At 37.6% G+C, this 19,702-nt stretch overlaps 1 protein-coding gene across 3 annotated transcripts in view; it reads left to right on the top strand.

Annotated features, from left to right (window-relative positions):
* Positions 1-19,702, top strand: part of Tcp11l1 (t-complex 11 like 1) — a 32,827-nt gene that overhangs the window by 2,837 nt on the left and 10,288 nt on the right. For all 3 annotated transcript variants that reach the window (XM_047517144.1, XM_047517142.1, XM_047517143.1), the window contains exons 2-6: positions 182-368; positions 11,634-11,766; positions 13,657-13,777; positions 14,485-14,705; positions 18,570-18,706. In XM_047517144.1, coding sequence (XP_047373100.1) covers positions 206-368; positions 11,634-11,766; positions 13,657-13,777; positions 14,485-14,705; positions 18,570-18,706 — 775 coding nt within the window. In that variant the 5' untranslated portion in view covers positions 182-205. The remainder of the gene's footprint in view (positions 1-181; positions 369-11,633; positions 11,767-13,656; positions 13,778-14,484; positions 14,706-18,569; positions 18,707-19,702) is intronic.

Raw genomic sequence — 19,702 nt, 5'->3', positions numbered from 1 at the left:
GTCATTTTATAAGAATCTGTTTAATCTTGAAGTCGAATATTGTAGCTGGATAAGACCTTAGCAAACCTGTGTATTTTACAGATCAGAAAACTGACCAAAAAGATTCATTATTTGCCTAGAGTCACACTGGTAGTAACAGAGTTAGAATACTTTTGACTCATTTTTTTTTTTTCTTTCCTAGGAAAGTGAATAAACTTAATTGAGAATGTCTGAAAACCTTGACAAGTCTCATATAAATGAAGCAGGAAAATCAAAATCAAATGAATCTGAGAAAGGCCTGGGAGGTGCTGTGGAATGTTCTGATGAAGCTTTACAGAAAAAAGTAAAGTCGGACTCTTCTAACCCCCAAAGAGTACAAAGACCTCACTGTAAGCAAATTTGACTTTGGTTAGAAGAAGCAATATTATTATTGTTTTCAGATGGCATTTTTATTAGGCCTCCTTGTGTGTGTGGCCCTGAGCATAGTTCTAATATGATAACATTAACTACCACTTAAGAGCAACAGCATTTTCCCAGCTGTCAGCCTAGTTGTGGGTTTTCAGTTGCATGAGAAATTAAAATTCTAGAATAATTTCCCAAATATTTCTGTCTTTGGCTAGCCTCAGTAGTGTTCTGATTTCTCTGAAGTGCTCTGGGAAACAGAAGGGTGGAGTGTAAATTATAGCTTTCATTAAAAAAGTGTTTGAAAAGTCTGAGGCTGATTCCTGCCAGGACTGTACTTGTGCAGGTTTTAAAAAAAATGTGAGTGAGTTCACCACACCCTAAATTCACTGCCTGGGGGTTTAGTTCCCATGAGGTCGAGGGGACTCAGTCTGCTGAGTGAGGGTGAAGTCATTTCAGATCCCTGGCAGGGAGCAAACCTCATACATGAAAGGTGGCAATGTATTGCCAGCAGTTGCCCCAGTTCATGTCTTTTATTAAGAATACCTAAGCTGTAGAATCAAGTCCAAAAATGAAAGTTTTAAGAGGGAGTGGTCATAGTCTAAGAATGTCAGCGTTGATGTTATCTCTCTAAAGTGTAAATGATCAGTAATTCTGCATATTTGGAAGAAGTGCAAACATTTTGAGGTTTCAAGATGTGTTTCTTCTAAAATGATCAAACCCCTTCCCAGGTAATTTATTATTTAACTTTGTATTCTTATAGCAAACATTATGGACCCCATTTTAAAATTATTTTATTTATTTATTTATTTTTAATATTAGGGATTGAACCAGGGATGTTCTGCTACCAAACTATATCCCCAGACCTTATTTATTTATTGATTGATATCTGGGATTGAACCCAGGGGTGCTTTACCACTGAGCTACATCTCTAGCCCTTTTTATTTTTTGAGAGACAGGATTTTGCCAGGCAAACTTTTTGAACTTGCAGTCCTTTTGGCTCAACCTTCTTTTTTGTTTTGGTATTGGGGTTTGAACCTAGGGGCACTTAACCATTGAGCCACATCCCCAGAACCTTCCCGCCCTCCCTGCCCCCTCCGCCTTTTTTTTTGTGAGACACATCTTGCTAAACTGCTGAGGCTAACCTTGAATTTGATCCTCCTGCCTCAGCCTCCCAAACCTCTGGAAATACAAAGGTGTGCCTCTGAGCCTGGTGTGCTTCAGCTTTCTGAGTCTCTGGGATTGATTGTCACATAGATTTTGATAAACTACTAGGCCAAATTGTGTCTGGGGAAACATTCTACCAATAGCATAATTGATGGTGCATGTGATAGGCCTTGTCTCCAACATTGTAGTCAGAAAAATTTCTTTTTCCTATCTTTTAAGTGAGGGAAATGCACCTGTTTCTTAGGGTGGCTATAAAGATTAAATGAATTCATATAAAGCATTTAAAATGGTGCTTGATTCATAATAAATGCTCAGTGAACATTAGTGATTATTGCTATTGCTGCTGCAAATACTATGTCATGATACCAGGATTGATTGTTGTAATGCGGAAATACTATAGTTTGGATCTGAAATGTCCTCCATGTGTTAAAGCCATGGTTCCCAATCTGTGGCACTATTGGGAGATGGTGGAAACTTTTAGAGGTGGGCCCTAATGGGAGAAAGTTAGGTCACTGGGTATGTGTTGATGAAGTGGGTATTGGGATCCTAGTTCCTTCTTCTTCCTCCCTTTTGCTTCCTGACCATAAAGTGAACACCTTTGTACCATGTGTTCCCCTTCATGATGTACTGCCTCACCAAAGACCCAAAGGCCTGGATCTGCTTGATCTTGAACTGGAACTTCTAAAACTGTGAGCCAAAATAAGCCTTTTCTCTTATGAAATTGATTTACCTAGGTATTTGTTATAGTAAGGGAAAACTGACTAACAAAGGATGTATATGGCCAACGTGATGATTTTATTACCTGTAGTTTCTGATAAAGGAGAACTTTTGGTTTATATCTTCAGTGATTCTTTGATTAATGACCTTGCCTTTTGCATTCTGTCAGTCTCGTGACCTGATTCCAAATTAATGTCAATCCCAAATTAGGCCATGTTTTTTGAAATCATGTGTAGTTATGTCCCTAAGGCAAGAGTACTTATCCTAGGACCTATGTTCAAGTTTTAGAGGATCCAGGAACATCCAGAAATGTACATTAAAATTCATGTACATGAGCACTTTTCTAGGAAGAAGGTCTTGGAAACTTTCATTAAATTTTCATACAGCTGGGTGTGGTGGCATATGCCTGTAATCCCAGCTATTTGCGAGTTGAGGCAGAAGGGTCACAAGTTTGAGGCCAGCCTCAGTACCTTAGCAGGAACCTAAGCAACTTATCAAGACCCTTTCTTAAAATAAAAAAATTAAAGACTGGGAATGTAGCTCAGTGGTAAAGCTTCCCTGGGTTCAACCCTGAGTACCAAAAAAAGTTCTCATAAAAGTCTGCTGTGGGTGCATATGGTTTGTCCCACAGGAGTTCATATTCTGAAGGCTTGGTCCCCATGTACTGATCTTGAGGTAGTGAAACCTTCATAAGACATGGAGCCTAGTGGGAAGTGGCTAGGTCATTGGGGGTGCTGCCCTTGGAAAAGATTAAAAGGGATCCTTAAGAACTGTACATCTTAAGGTTAGTTCCTGAGAGAGTGGATTGATATAAAACAGCAAGCCTGACCCCTGAGTCCTATGCTGACTTCCTGTTTCACCATGTAATCCCCTTCCGCACACACTCCTACCATTGTGATGCCATCCGCTATGAGACCCTTACCAGGGCAGAACAGATGCCATGCTCTTGGATACAGACACTGTGAACTAAAGATGCCGCTTTTCTTTATAAAGTATCCAACCTCACATATAGCAGTGGCAAAGGGACTAATACAGAGGTACATACTAAAGGTTCTAAGTCAGTGTTCTCAGATGTTCCTTTTGTCTTTTGGGTTTTTACTCCTTGTAGTAATAGATTTTACTCCTCATTATAGGGTAATGAGCCCAAAAGGCAAGACTGAGGTCCATGATTTGTGGACCAGATAAGGAGGCATCATTGTCCACATAAAGTACAAAATACTAAATTATTCAGATATTTCCCCCAAAATGTAAATGTAGCTGCTGGATTTATAGTATCACTAAAAATCACATGTGGGATTTTGCAAATTAAAACAATTCACAAAAGTACCTGTGTTTTCACAAATTATAGCATAGAAATATTTTAAGGGTAGAATCACTATTGGTAACTGATAAGAGAATACTGAAAAAGGAAAAATGGCCAGCTTGTAAGAATAGTTCAACACTAATCTGAGATGATGATTTGAGTCGAAAAGATGATTTGTGCTTTACGCATAAAGATCCTTAGAGTAAGCTAGGTATGGTGGTACATGCCTGTAATCCCAGAATTTTGGGAGGCAGGATTGCAGGTTCAAAGCCAGCCTTAGCAATTTAGCAAGATCCTCAGTGACTTAGTGAGACTCTGTCTCAAAATAAAAATAAATTAATTAAAAGGACTGAGAATATAGCTCATTGGTAAAGTGCCCCTGGGGTCAGAACCCGGTATATATATTTTTAAAAACACATGGTGGTACAAATAATTAAAAGAAATTACAATTGAAAGATCCTTAGAGTAAGGAGCATTCAAGTCTAACAATGTTTTTTCTAAGACCCTCCACCTCTATATACTTTACTTCTCTGCTCACTAAGCACCTTCTGCTCTAGCATTTAATTACATAATGGCCAGTAAGTGATGCCATATTTATTCTGATGACAAACATCAGTTATTATTCCAGTTAATAATTCCCATTTAGTAGTTGGCTCGTTTTATTCATGGGTTCTATATCCATGTATGAATTGAAAATACTGAAAAAAAAATTGTGGTCTTACTGAACACATACAGGCTTTTATTTCTTACTCCCTAAACAATACAACAGCTATCTGCATAACATTACATCATCTAGAATTAATTTAAAGTATATGGGAGAATATAAGATATTTAAGCATCTGCAGATTTAGAATCTGAGAGAGGGTCCTAAAGTCAATCCCCCACAGACTCTCAAGGGATGAGAATAATTTTGCTTATTAAACCAGTTAGTCTAATTTATTAAATTAAATCAGTTTAGTAGATCCCAGTTTACTAATTATGATTTTAACTGTTAGACTTAATTTACTAATTAGAGTGACGTTTAATTAATGGTTTAAATTAGTAGGTCCCAACCATTGTTAGATGAATGAGTTTATGACCCTGAGTTTTTACCTTTTTTTTTTTTTTAATACTCCATAAAAATTGGATTGGTCACATTTTTTCCTATATTTTTATTTTATCATTGTACATAATGGTGGGATTTGTTTTTAAATATTCATATGAGTTTTTTTTATTGTAAACAAATGGGATACATGTTGTTTCTCTGTTTGTACATGACTTTAAGGCATACCATTTGTGTAATCATAAATTTACATAGGGTAATGTTGTTTGATTCATTCTGTTATTTTTTTTCCCTTCCCCCCCACCCCTCCCACCCCTCTTTTCCCTCTATACAGTCCTTCCTTCCTCCATTCTTGCCCCCCTCCCTAACCCTAACACTAACCCCTCCCACCCCCCATTATGTGTCATCATCCACTTATTAGCGATATAATTCGTCCTTTGGTTTTTTTGAGATTGGCTTATCTCACTTAGCATGATATTCTCCAGTTTCATCCATTTGCCTGCAAATGCCATAATTTTATCATTCTTTATGGCTGATCATATGAGTTTTTACCTTTTTTAAACTCATGATTAGACTTTGAATTTTGGTGTCTTTATATAAAAACCAAGTATTTATTGAGTGTATACTTTGTATCAGGGATCCAGCAGTGAACAAGGCAGTAAACATGTGGTCTCTGGCTTGGTGGAACCTTCAGTCTTGTGAGGAAAGACAAATCAACCATTTCTATCCAGTGTAATAAGTGCTACGGATAACCTTTGCCCTTGCTTTTTCATACTGTTTGGGTAGGATTCACCATCTGCCCTCCACACGCGTCCATCCATTTATGTGATTAGAAACGTCTAAAGTGTATAGACTTTTCAGATTCCAGGACACCTTAGTAAAGAAAGGTAGAGAGTACAACCATTATAAATCAGAACTTCCTTTTATTTTGGAGTTCATCTGCTAGCCTCCAAGAGGACATGGTTAACTTAAAATATGTTTTTACCTTTCTCTGACAAGGCATCAGTGTTGAAAGGATATAACAGAATTTAGCGACAGCTTTAGCTTTATACTACATAATAAAATAAACACCACAGTAAGATACATATAACCTGACCATTTTACATGGCTCTTATTATAACTCATATCCTCTCCACAAGTGGACGTGAAACTGTGTCTCCATCACATTGCATCTTTATAAATTTTTCTTTATGAAATTGGTAAATTTGAGAACTCTCAAAAAATAACACAACCAATTAGAACAAATTTTAAAAAAAACACAAAATTCCTAGATTCTTGTCATTTGTATGTAGTGAATTATTCCTCTAGATTTATGTCTGTAGCATATCCTGATCATGTCTTAGAATTGTAGCTTTTCTCTTTTTCTTGATCAGATACCTTCCATTAATAAGTCTGATTTTTAAGTAGTCTCTAAGTTGGACAGCTCCTGAAGACCGACTTTCTGTTTGTGTGATGTTTGCTTCTTGGTGCCAGCTGTTTTGTCCCCAGTGTGCCTAAACACTGAGAATATAGCTGCCTAGAATTTGGAGGATTCTCATCTTCATAGACTACCCTTTAGTCTGACTCTCTTCTTTTTGCATATGGAGAAACCATGACCCTAGAAAATTTAAGTGACCTTGTTAAGGTCATACTCAGCACAGTTCGGAGGAAGCCAGATTTCTTCCTGATTCACTCTGTCACTGTGGTTTTTTTTTTTTTTTTTTTCCTAATGTATTCTTTTAGTTTTAGATGGACATCATACCTTTATTTATGTGGTGCTGAGGATTTAATTCAGTGCCTCACACATGCTAGGCAAGTGCTATACCACTGAGCCACTGCCCCAGCCCCATTGTTTTTTTTTTTAATATTTTTTTTAGTTGTTGATGGACCTTTATTTTATTTATTTATTCGTATGCAGTACTGAGAATCAAACCCAGTGCCTCACATGCTAGGTAGGCACTGTACTGCCAAACTACGGCACCAGCCCCCTCCAGTGTGTTTTGTGACTAGGTAGTCTACCAACAGTGTTCCTTATTACCCAGATGCCTGAACTTGTTGAAAAACAGCAAGTTTTCATAAATTTTATATAAGACTTTATTTTTGCACAATCAAGGTAAAAAAGAACTTTGAGACCCTGATGTAAATTTCTGAATTTCTCTTTAAGAAACAAGAACTTGAGAGAGTTTGCTGGGTGCAATAGTGCATGCACATAAACCTAGCTACTCAGGAGGCTGATACAGGAGGATTGTAAGTTCAAGGCCAACCTGGACAACTTAGCAAGACCCTGTCTCAAAATAAAAATTAAAAGAAAGGGACTTTGGGGTGAGAGAAGGGGAGGGAAAAGGGAAATACTGGGGAATTATATTGATATATTGTGTGCATGTATGAATATGTAACAATGAATCTCACCATTAGGTACAACTATTTTTTTTTTCCGTCCTGGGAATTCAACACAGGGGTACTTAACTACTGACCTACATCCCCAGGTTTATTTTTTTATTTTTAGAAAGGGTCTTGCTAAGTTGCTAAGGCTGGCCTCAAACTCCCAGTGGCTTGGGAGGCTGAGGCAGGAGGATCAAGAGTTGAAAACCAGCTTCAGCAAAAGTGAAGTGCTAAGCAACTCAGTGAGACTCTGTCTCTAAATAAAATACAAAGTAGGGCTGGGGATGTGACTCAGTAGTTGAGTGCCCCTGAGTTTAATCCCTGATGCCAAAAAATAAATAAATAGATAAATGTGGTAAAAAATTAAAGGGGCGGGAGCTGTAGCTTAGTGATAAAGTGCCCCTGGGTTCAGTCCCCAGTGCCAGTGGAGTGGAGGTGGGGGAAGCAAGAACTCAGTGGAGTTTAATAACTCTTAAAGCTCGATATTGATATTCCCACAGCAGAAGTTCCCTTTGTTGATAATTGGTAATAGAAAATACAAGCTTGAAGCAATTTATTAGTAATCTGTGAGTGTGTGCGTGTATCTCAACTATGTATTTCAAATATGTAATCTGAGATAAAATGTCTACATATGTATTTATATATTTGATATTCAATGTCTCAGATCCCTATTTGAGTGCCTTTGAATTTGGAAACTAGCCTTATGAAGGTATAATTTGTATATAATAACGTGCACCAATTTCAAGTCCATATGACTTGTGACTACCACCACAATCATGAGCTGCTAGCACATTTCCATCACTTACAACAACTCTCTAATGCCCTTGGCAGCAAGTCTCTTTCCTTTACCTCCTGTGCTTGACAACCACTGATTTGCTTTCTGTCACTGTCATCTTGCCGTTTGTATGATATCATATAAATGGGATCATTGTGAATACAGTCTTTTATGTCTGACTTTTTTCACTAAGGATAATGGTTTTGTAATTCGTCTGTGTTTTTGCATATATCAACAATTCTTTTTTTTTTTTTTTTTTTTGGTGCTGAGGATTGAACCCAGGGTGCTTAACCCCTGAGCCACATCCCCAGCCCCTTTTTATATTTTATTTAGAGACAGTCTCAAAGAGTTGCTAAGTGCCTTCCGAAGTTGCTGAGGCTGGCTTTGAACTCTGAGCCTCCTGCCTCAGCCTTCCGAGCTGCTGGGTTTACAGGCATGCTCCACCGCACCCGGCAACAATTCCTTTTTATTGCTGAGTAGTATTCCATGGTATGGTTACACACAATTTGTTTATCCATTCTACAATTGATAGACATTTGGATTAGCTCCAGGTTTTGACTGTTAAAATAAAGCTCCCATTAACATTTGAGTAGAAGTCTGTGTGGCCATTTGTGTTCTGTTTTCTTGGGTAAATACCTGGGAGTGGAGTTTCTGGGTCATGTGGTAAGTGTATGTTTTACTTCATGAGAAAACACCAGACTGATTACCACAGTGACTGTTTCTTTTCACATTTCCCCACCTATGTATGATTATTCCAAATATTTTAACTCTGTGCCAATACTTGGTATTTTTTCTAATTCTGGCCATTCTAATAGATATGGTATATCACCATAAATTTAATTTGCATTTCCCTAATATTCATGATGCCAGGCATCTTTTCATGTGCTGACCTGCCATTTGTGTATCATCTTTGGAGAGACGTTTGAATCCTTTTTCCATGATTTATTGGTTGTTCATCTTTTATTAAGTTGTTAGTTCTTTTTTTTTTTCGTGTAAGGGATTGAACTGGGGTGCTTAACCACTGAGCCACATCCCCAGACCTTTTTTATATTTTATTTAGAGACAGGGTCTTGCTGAGTTGCTGAGGGCCTCACTAAGTTGCTGATACTGGCTTTGAACTCTCAGTCTCCTGCCTCAGCTTCCCAAGGTGCTGGGGCAGTGGCACACCACTGTGCCTGGCTAAGTTGTTAGTTCTTTATATGATATCCTGCATACAAATCCTTTGTCAGGAATATGTTTTACAAATATTTTCTCCTCTTCCATGGCATGCCTTTTTCTTTTCTTGTTTTTTTTTTTTCATTAAGAGTTTTTCAGAGTACAAGTTTTAAGTTTTGATAGTCTAATTTATCATTTTTTTTCTTTTATAGTTTGAGCTTTTTGTATCCTAAGAAATCTGACTAGAGATCACACAGATTTTCATCTGTACTCCCTTTTAGACATCTTATTGTTTTACCTCCTAACAATTCATTTTTAGTTTATGTTTATCCTGGAGGAAAGATTTCTTTTTGGTACTGAGACTTGAACCCAGAGGTGCTTTACCACTGAGCTACACCCTAGCCCTTTATTTTTTATTTGGACATGGTCTCTCCAAGGTTCTTAGGGCCTTGCTAAGTTGCTGAGACTGGCCTTGAACTTGTGATGCTTCTGCCTCAGCCTCCCTGGTCACTGGGATTATAAGAATGTGCCACCATGCCTGGCTACCATGGAGGAAAGAATTAACGGATATTGTTTTGCATATTAGATATCTAATTGTTCTAGAAATATAACATAATATAAATAATTTTAAAATATTTAATTTAAAAAACTATTCTTGCCTTATTGACTACATATATATATATATTTATGAGTATTTGTGTACGTACACATATGTATGTATGTGTGTATGCCTATATATCAGTCTTTCTGGATTCTCTGTCTTATTCAATTCACCTGTATATCTGTGTGCCAAAAACACACTGTCTTGATGGTGATTGTAGTTTTATAGTAAGCCTTGAAATTAGCGTAAGTCCTACAATTTTATTCCTTTTTTTCAAAGTAGTTTTGATTTTTCTAGGTCTTCTGCATTTTCAGACAAATTTTAGAACTATTTTGGCAATTTCAACAAAAGAGCCTGCTGGGATTTTGACTAGGATGTGTTTAATCAATAGACTGATTTGGGGCAAATTGACATATTAATAATATTGTGACTTGAAAAGAGATATCTGGGCTTTGATTTTGGATATGTATTTCATTTTACTAATACCCATGAAGGCGATTTAAATTGTTTGTTTTGTATTCTTAGTAATATTCTCTGGAAATGCTGAGGAGGAATTTTGAATTTTTTCCCAACTTGCCTTTATGTGAATAAATAAAGATTTTTAGCAGACATAGTATGACTAACTTTCAGATTCAGTTCCTTTTTTGGGGGGAAGGGAAGGGCAGAAGAAAAGAGTAAAAGAAGGAAAGTAACTTTTTACTAACCTAAGAACTTTATATTTCTTAAAAACTGGGCACACCACTAACATTGCTTATCTGATTTTAAACCCAGATCTTATTACCATCCCATAGAAGTAATGTCATCTTCTAGGCCAGTACTTCTCAACCTGGTTTCTGGGACCATCAGCAGCAACCTGAGACTTTGTTGGATATGTGGGTTCTCTAGCTCTGTCCCAGACCACTAAATCAGAAACCCTGAGAATGGGTACAGGAGTCTTTTTTCATAAGCCCTTCCTTTGATTCTGCATAAGTTAAAGTTTGAGAACTACTGTCACAGGCTTTTTAGGGGTAAGAATGGCCCTTTGTTCCTTGGTGCAGAATAGTTGGGGAGACTGGAGAACTAACTTTCTTGAAGATAAATCCAAAGCTTTATCAAGACAGAAGTCTGGAGAATCGTGATGAGTGTATCGCAGCAGTTGATATAGAAGTGAAATCTATAGGATTTGGATAATAAGGGCAGTGGGAAAGGGAGAAATCAAGATGACTCAAAGTTTTGTTTTGTTTTGTTCTGTTCTATTTTGTTTTTGAGTTCCAGTGGGCTTTTATTGAGATAAATTAACAAAAATCAAGATTTTACTACCCACCTTTTCTGAACCTTATAAACTCAGTTGAGACTCTGGTCTATACACGTGTACATACAACACAACACATCCCATCAAAAACGGAGTCCCACTGGAAGACTCAAAGTTTTTGATTCAGCGGGTCTGAATTCTACAAAATTCTTGTATCATACATGTTCTGGTCTATTCCTTGGTAAACTTCAAAGCTCTCATATTCTCTCTTACCATCCCGTATTGGGTAGTGGTTTTAATGTTGTTTAAACAGTACCAGGCACCTTTTAATTTGTGAAGATACATTCATGGCACATTGTTAGCAATAGTGCAAAAAGTAAACTGCTGTTGGAAGCAAGAGATTTTAAGGGCTAGGGTATAGCTCAGTAGTGGAGCACTTGCCTAGCGTGCATGCATCCCTGGCTTTGTTCCACAGCACCAGAACCACCGCAAATAAGAGAAGATGTTATATCTGCTATGGCCTTTTTTGTGTGTGTGTGTCCTTTGAGGGAAGGCAGGAGGCAGAAGGATTAGAACATAAGACCTTAGCTTACTGGAAAAATGAAAATTTATAAATTAAGTTTTTTGAAGTCTCAACTTACTGTAATTATTTTCCATTGACCACTCTTAGTAAATACCAGATGTTTTGAGTATTGTACATGACCTCTGTCTCTAGAATTCTGTTAAAGGAAAAAATGAAGTGAAATCGCTAAAACTCTATTGATGTTTGAAAATAGCAGAACATTTTAAAAGATGCATAATTGAAATTTTTGACTGGTACCAGAACCACTGCCTTTTCTTTATTTTAACAGAAATTCTAGTCAAGAGAAACAAATCTCTTACACTGGGTTTTTGTTACAGCTAGTCCTCCTCGATTTGTGGCAGTAGAAGAACTCCTCGAGACGGCCAAAGGAGTCACCAACATGGCTCTAGCCCATGAAATCGTAGTGAACAGAGACTTTCGGATTAAACCAGTTGAATTACCAGAAGGCAGGTAAGGCGGTTACTGAGTTATCTTGTTTAGTAGAACACTGTCACTTCCCACTTTTGGAAATGGTTCCTTCAGTTGATGTCAGCATATTCAAATGCATTTTCCTTTTGTACATTATTGCTAAAATTATTCCTGTATTAGGAATTACTAGAGTTGTAAGTGAATCTCAAGGACAATAATGCTTCAAAATGCAAATAAAGGGTCTAGAAAGCTGTGAAAACCTTTCATGTCAGCTTTGTCCTACAGTTGACTTTAGCATTTCATCTTGGGTTTTCTTTGCACCAGTTCCTTCATTTCTTTGTGACTGTCCCATTGCACTGTGGTTATTGGTTTACTTGCGTTCTTCACCAGATTGTAAACTCCATGAAGACAAGGTTGATTGGTTATTCTCTCTATCCCTAGCACCTGGCACATGACATTTTTTATTGAATCTAAAACTCTGTTGATTTTAAACTGTGCCTTATTGTCATAAGAAGAAACACTGTCCATTATAATTGTAAAAATGTCATTGATTTTAAGAAAAATCATATTTCAGATGTGTTGAAGTGCAAAAAAGCTTGTTTTAGAATCAAGGGAATTTGTTTCAAAACAGTTCCTTGATGTTAGACTCGGAATTGGTATGTCTGTGATTCTCTCAGCCTGTTCCTCATGGCCTCAGGATGGATGCTGCAGCTCCCAGCATCCCATTATGCACTGGCATTCCAGGCAAGAGGGAAAAGGTTGGGTGGGATAGGGTTCTTGTGTTAGGAAGGAACATTATTCTTTGGAGTCAAGAGGCAGATATCCCTTATTGTTTTGTTAGTTAGATTTGGTCACATGCTTCCCCAGCTATGAGTCTGGGAAAGCTTAAACCTGGCTAAAAGAGTGAACTGCCATGATTGGCTTATTAGATCACTTTCATGAATTATTTTCCCAGAGAGAGTTCATTGCTTTCAAACTATAAAACACTAGGATTCTGTTAATCAAGGTGGCTGCTGGGTTGGTGAGCTACTGGTTCTCCGATAGGAGACTTCTAAATATGACTTTAGGGGTATTTCTTATATGTTTGCAAAGATAGGACTTTTTCACATTAAAAAGGAAGAATTGGTGGGCTAGGTCATTGTTAGAGTGTACTTAGTATGCATGAAGCCCAGGTTTCCATCCCTAGCACCACAGGGGGATGAAGAAAAGAATTGTTTTGTTGTCAAAATTGGTTTAATGAGTCATTATATATAAATTCTTGCAGTTTGGTAGTTAAACTGTTGTCCCGTATATTATGGGCAGTAGGGTATTTTGGGGACTATAGCCCTGCCACCTGTTTACTTGCTGAATTATCTTAAACTGCTTAATTCTATGTATCTTGAGAAACTAACTGATGTTGAAAAACTAAAAATCCCTCTGAATTTTCCAATAGTCTTTTTGTTATATGGTACTGTTTTATGCCATTAATTGGACTAATGTTGGCTACTAAATTAGCTGGAAGTTATTCTTCCTAATGAGGTACTTACTGAAAAAAAAATCATGAACTAAAAATAATGTCAACTGGGCACCATGGTGCATGGCTACAATCTTATCTACTTGGGAGATTGAGGCAGAAGGATTGCAAGTTTGAGGCCCACCTGGATCATTTAGCAAGACCCGATCTCAAAATAAAATTAAAAAAGGGCTGGGGATATAGGTCAGTGGAACAAGTACTTGCCTAGCTTGCAAGAGGCCCTGGGTCCAATCCCTTAGACTGCAAAAGAAATAAATAAAAATGTAAAAATAAATTGTCATTAAGTATATCTGTAGGTCTTTTCTTGATCGTTATTTTTAAGATTTGTTACCCTGAACCTATAGAATTTGTGATTTTGAAAGTTATTTGAAGTTCAGGTATTTTGTTTTTTGATTTTCCCCACACCGCATCATCTCCAGCTTGGAGAAGAAAGTAAAGGACATTGTACATAAAGCTTTTTGGGATTGCTTGAGTTGCCAGTTGAGTGAAGACCCCCCAACATATGACCATGCCATCAAACTCGTAGGAGAGATCAAAGAGGTGAGATGAAGAGCTAATTGTACTTAGGAGTATTTATTCAATCTCTGTGTTACCATGCCAGAGACTTTAAAGAAATTGATGGATTAAGAAGTTAAACTACTTGTGGAAATATGGGTTGAGTATTTTTGGCTTAGTGCCCTTTTTTAAAAAAAAAATTTAACCTGAAGGCATTCCTCTTGTAAACAGAGGGAAAAGTTCATTTTGAAAATAACAGAATAATTTAAAGACAACAAAGTTATTTTACAAAATATAAGTTATTTATACATTTTTAAAAGGTATGAACACATTCAATTTTTATTGGCCAAAATGTGATTTAGTTTTTGAGATAGAGAAGGCTTTAGGTGGGAGGTCTTTTTTTTTTTTTGCAGTGCCTTTAACTATAGTATCAAAGAAGAAATATATCCGTGGAAGCTGGAATAGGTGGTTGACTCACAGATTCATATTAATTAATGTGTTTTCCTACCATACTAGACTTTTCTTATATCCAGGTGATGGTTGCTTACAGCTGAAATCGAAGTTTAAATAGCTACTCTGAATAATGTAAGCAGGTTATTTTGGTAGTTTTGTTGAATAAGAGGTTAAACTAAGTACAACATTACAGTGGTCATGGGTAAAGCCTTTAATTTAGATAGTTATAAATTCTTTTATGTTTAATAAAAAATGATGTCTAAGAAATTTTGATTAAACTTAACTGTGTTCTCTTGTAGACGCTCTTGTCTTTCTTGCTGCCTGGTCACACTAGACTGAGAAACCAAATAACAGAAGTCTTGGATCTGGATCTGATAAAGCAGGAAGCAGAGAACGGGGCCCTAGACATTTCTAAGCTGGCAGAATTCATTATTGGCATGATGGGGACGCTGTGTGCACCTGTTAGAGATGAGGAAGTTAAGAAATTAAAGGACATTAAAGAAATAGTGCCCCTTTTCAGGTATGAAAATGTGTTAAGCACACTCAGTGCACCTAAGTACAAAACCTGTTTTCAGATTTAAATTTCCTAAAGTCTGGGTACTAAAAAAAGTCTAAGCATTAAAAAAAAAAATTGGGAGGCAGGTTACCAGGATTTATCTCAGGGGCACTCAACCACTGAGCCGCATCCCAAGCCTTGTTTTGTATTTTATTTAGAGACAGGGTCTTGCCGAGTTACTTAGTGCCTCGCTTTTGCTGAGGCTGGCTTTGAACTCATGATCCTCCTGTCTCAGCCTCCCCAGATGCTGGATTACAGGCCTGCACCACTGTGCCAGGCCAAAAAAAAATTTTTAAAGCAAACATTATCTAAAATACAGAAAAGTAGGAATAAGGGAGAAATTCACCCATAATTTGCCACTTAGAGCCACAATCACTGTTTTCAGTTTGAAATATGTATTATTGTATATAACATAATGATGTCTATTCATTTATAATGATAAATAATTTTTGATATATAAATAAATAACTTTAAGTACCATTATAAATGAATTATTTATTTATTTATATATCATTCCCTCAATATTTTATTTTGAAAAAATTCCAAGCCTATAGGACAATTGCAAAAAAAGTACAAGCAACACCTACTTATCCTTCATGTAGATCTACCACATTTGGTCACGTTCGCTTAATCTTTTTATATGTACACGAGTATGTATGGATATTCTTTTATATATTTAAACTATAGCCAAAAAATTAAAGAAATTTTACATTAATATAATCCTACTAATACATACAATTCATATTAACTTCTTTTAGTCTTTTGAATATTAATTTTTTTCTTTTTTGGGGGGCAAGGATAGAATCAAGGGTTTCATGTGTGTTAGGCAAGCTAAACCTCCAGTCCTCTGAATATTTAATTTTAAATATATGCGATTGTGATAAAATTTCTTTTTTTTATGCTAATATAGGTAAAGGAGTGAGAATTCTCTGCCTGAGAATTTGACTTTTGGTTAACTATTTAGCTCAGTTTTTCTGTAAATAGGTAAAGGTATTATGTATCAAAGTCATACTAGACAATGTTGCTTATGAGGAAATTGACCTCTGATTTATAATTTGCATGTGAACTGAAAGAAATGGTAATGAACTTTAAATAGGGGATGGGTCACCATATTTGAATTTCCCTGAGTGGAGTAACTTTATAACTGGGCATGTCCCTTCTGCAAGCCCTCAAACCCATGCTGTAGAGTTGTTAAAAATCATACTTACTTCAGTTAGGTGTGGCGGCACACACCTGTAATTCTAGTGGCTTGGGAGACTGAAGCAAGAGGATCATAAATTCAAGGCCAGCCTCAATAATTTAGTGAGGCCCTAAGCAACTACCTCAAGATTAAAAATAAAGGACTGGGGATATGGCTCAGTTGGTACGGTGCTTGCCTTGCAAGCACAACACCCTGGGTTCAATCCCCAGCACCACCAAAAAAAAAAAAAAAGATTAAGATTAAAAAGGTTTAGGGGTGTAAATCACTGTAAAGAGCTCTGGACTCAACTGCCACTCCCTGCAAAGAAAAAAGAAAAAAATCATTTGGCTTCTGTGGGACGTAAGACTTTTGAGCTGGGTGACTATACCCTTCTCATGTGACTCTCCTCACATTGAGTGGTGGGCTTGTGGCTGAGACTATAACTCTTGCTGAAGAAGATGCCTGGTGCCTTTCTACAGGCAAGCTGAATAGACGATGCCAGATGTGAGCATAAGAAGACCCCTAGTGGGTATTGCGGGTATAATTTAACATCATACCCTAATCATTTCACTAAATTTTTTTTTTTTTTTTTTGGGTGCTGGGGATCGAACCCAGGGCCTTGTGCTTATAGGACAAGCACTCTACCAATTGAGCTATCTCCCCAGCCCCAAATTTTTTTAATTGAAAGCTTTATTGAGATCATTGTATATTCACATGGAGTTTTAAGACTTAGTACACTTTATGCAGTTTCCCCCAGTGGTACTGTTTTGCAGAGCTATAGTACACTATCACAACCAGGATATTGACATTGGGACAATCCACTGATTTTATTTGGATTTTCTGTTTTACTTATACTCATTTGTGTATGTGTGTATATTAACCTTCATACAGTTTTATTACCTGCGTAAGTTTGTGTGTCCCCATGATAGCCAAGGTATTGAACAGTTCCAGTACTATGAGGATTTCTCTCATCATCCTTTTATAACCAACTTAATGATTTTTTAGTACTCTCCATAAACATTTTAAATGACTGCTAAATATTAATTTGCATACATAGAATTACCTTTCTATTTTAGGAGAAACAGGTTTTATATAATTATTAACTATTTAATCCTGCAGTGAATATCTTGTGCACAGAACTTTTTTTCTGTATTTTAGGTTATTTTCTAAAGATTCTTTCTTTTGCCGGGTGTGGTGGTGCACACCTGTAATCCCAGTGACTTGGGAGGCTAAAGCAGGAGGATCTCAAGTTCAAAGCCAGCCACAGCAAAAGTGAGGCGCTAAGCAACTCAGTGAGATCCTCTCTCTAAATAAAATACAAAATAGGTCTGGGGATGTGTCTCAGTGGTTGAGTGCCCCTGAGTTCAATCCCCGGTACCCCTTCCTGCCCACCGCCCCAAAAAAGAGGCTGGGATGTAACTCAGTGGTTAAGTGCCCCTGGGTTCAATCCCCAGTACCCACCCCCCACCCCCAAAAAGAAGGTCACTACTTTTTTTTTTTTGTACTACAGATTGAACCTTTATCACTGAGCCACATCCCCAGCCCTTATTTATTTTTTATTTTGAGATAGGGTCTCCCTAAGTTGATGAGGGCCTCGCTGAGTTTCTGAGGCTAACCTTGAGCTTGTGATCCTCCTGACTCAGCTTTCAAAGTTGTTGGAATCACAGGTGTGCCCCTCCGTGCCCAGTTAAGGTTTTAATTGTTCCTCAAATTGTGCGTCCTGTCTCATACATGATTTATGTGTAGGTAAGTTTATCATATAATGTATAATCACCCCCAAAGGACATCAGGAGACTTTTGAGAACATGTGATCTTATTCCTACTTCTCTGTAGGCCACAACTTAACCCTGTACCTTGGGTTTTAGACTATTTCCTGCAAGTAGGCACGTAGCAGCTCTTGGCATGTGGCAAGAGTGGCTATGGTGCATGACAGGCGGGATGAAAGGCATCCTTGGCCTCAGGCCAGGGCTGTCCATTGGTTGCACTCAGGGTACGAACTAGCAGTTGACGCCACCAGAACTGGGGAATAAGACATACCCTACAACTAAGAAACACAGGTAAGAGGAAAGGAGCAAGGAGAGAGTTAATTTTCTTTCTACCCTAAGAAAATGAAATAACCTACATGAGAGTGAAAACCAGGTGGTGGACCTGCTCCTCCCCTTGGTCTTGGGCTCCGTCCTTCCTCTGTGGTTGCCAGGAGGGCTGGCCCAGAGCCCAGGTACATGTCTGTGCTGGAAAAGCAGTATGGGGAGTTTTAGCGACATTGTGTAAAGGGTAGAAATGGAAAACAGCTTAAAAATTTGCAGTATTTTCAAGCATTATTTATATTTGTGTTTCCTAAATTTGTTTCTCTTAACCTACTTGTTAAGATTTTGTGATTTTCTGAACTTTTGAACACAGCGCGGCCTAACACACTAAGCCACATCCCCAGCACTTTTTATTTTTATTTTGAGACAAGGTCTTGCAAAGTTTTTTAGGAGATTACAAGTTGCTGAGACTGGCCTTGAACCTGGGGTCCTCTTGTCTCTGCCTCCTGAGTTGCTAGAAGTACAGGAGTGCTCCACTGTGCCTGGTTCACCTCTGTTTCTTTAAACTGTGTGTATTTTACAAGTGTCTGCTTCTAAATTCTTCTATCTCTTCTCTTTCAGGGCAATTTTTTCTGTGTTGGACCTAATGAAAGTAGACATGGCGAACTTTGCTATCACTAGCATTAGGCCACATCTCATGCAGCAGTCGGTGGAGTATGAGAGGAAGAAGTTTCAAGAGCTTTTGGAGAAACAACCAAGTAAGTTCGTTGCTTTGTGGTGCTTTTTCATTGTTGGTGGTTTGTTTTTGTTTGTGCTTTTCCTTTTAGTTGCTGTAGCTTGTTGCATAACAATATTATTTCTTTTTTTATAACATTGTTTTTAAAACAGAACTACAGAACTACAGTTAGGTATGAAAATATTCTAATTTGAAGAAGTAAAAGCACAAGATGTTGGGACTACATCTAGAATTAAGCATTGAAAAGACTTAATTGACAAGCTAGAGCAGTGTTGTGATAGGATGTAAGAATAGGAAAGAAAAAAGAATGAAGATGTCCTAAATTATTATTATTATTATTTTTTAATGAAAATACCAGCTTGAGGTAAATGATATTCTTGGTCCTGATTTTAACACCATGACAAACTTCTTGTGAATGTTCACTTTTTTTCCTCCCCATGGGATACAGCAGGAAATTTCACTTTGCTTCTGCTCTATTTGTGTAGTATTCTGGTTTCATACCCAGGAAAAAAATCTCATTTTTATGAACCTCTCAGATGACTGCAGGAAAACAGACAACAAAATCTAAAACCATGTTTTATTTCTTATATGCTTTCTTTGGTCTCTGTGGCAGCCACTGATGTTCTGGGTAAATTTCAATCTTCAGACCCAGTTTCTTATGAATCCTGTTGGGTCTCCAGCCTTGCTGGTGACAAAATGAAAATGGCTGTATCTTCATAGATGGTGCTACCTGACCAGATGAGTCAATTCAGTGCCTTTAGTGGTTGATTCATATTCAATCCAGACAGGGGAGTCTGAGGGGTGCGGAGAGCCAGGAGGAGCCGGAATAGAGCAGAGTAAACTAGTCAGAGAAGCAGATCGCCTAATACGACTCACACACTTAACTGGTTTGTGCCCCTTGGGAGGCACCCAGGCTTGCAGTGTTACACACTGAAGTGCCTGGTACAGAAGCAGATCCCAGAAGCCAAGGTACAGAGAAGGACTCACTGTGGACTGGGAAGTACAGCTGTAATCTTTG

The sequence above is a fragment of the Sciurus carolinensis genome, chromosome 11, assembly GCF_902686445.1.
Source record: "Sciurus carolinensis chromosome 11, mSciCar1.2, whole genome shotgun sequence".
In the NCBI taxonomy this organism is placed as follows: domain Eukaryota; kingdom Metazoa; phylum Chordata; class Mammalia; order Rodentia; family Sciuridae; genus Sciurus; species Sciurus carolinensis.
This window is presented reverse-complemented; position numbering and strand designations above follow the sequence as displayed.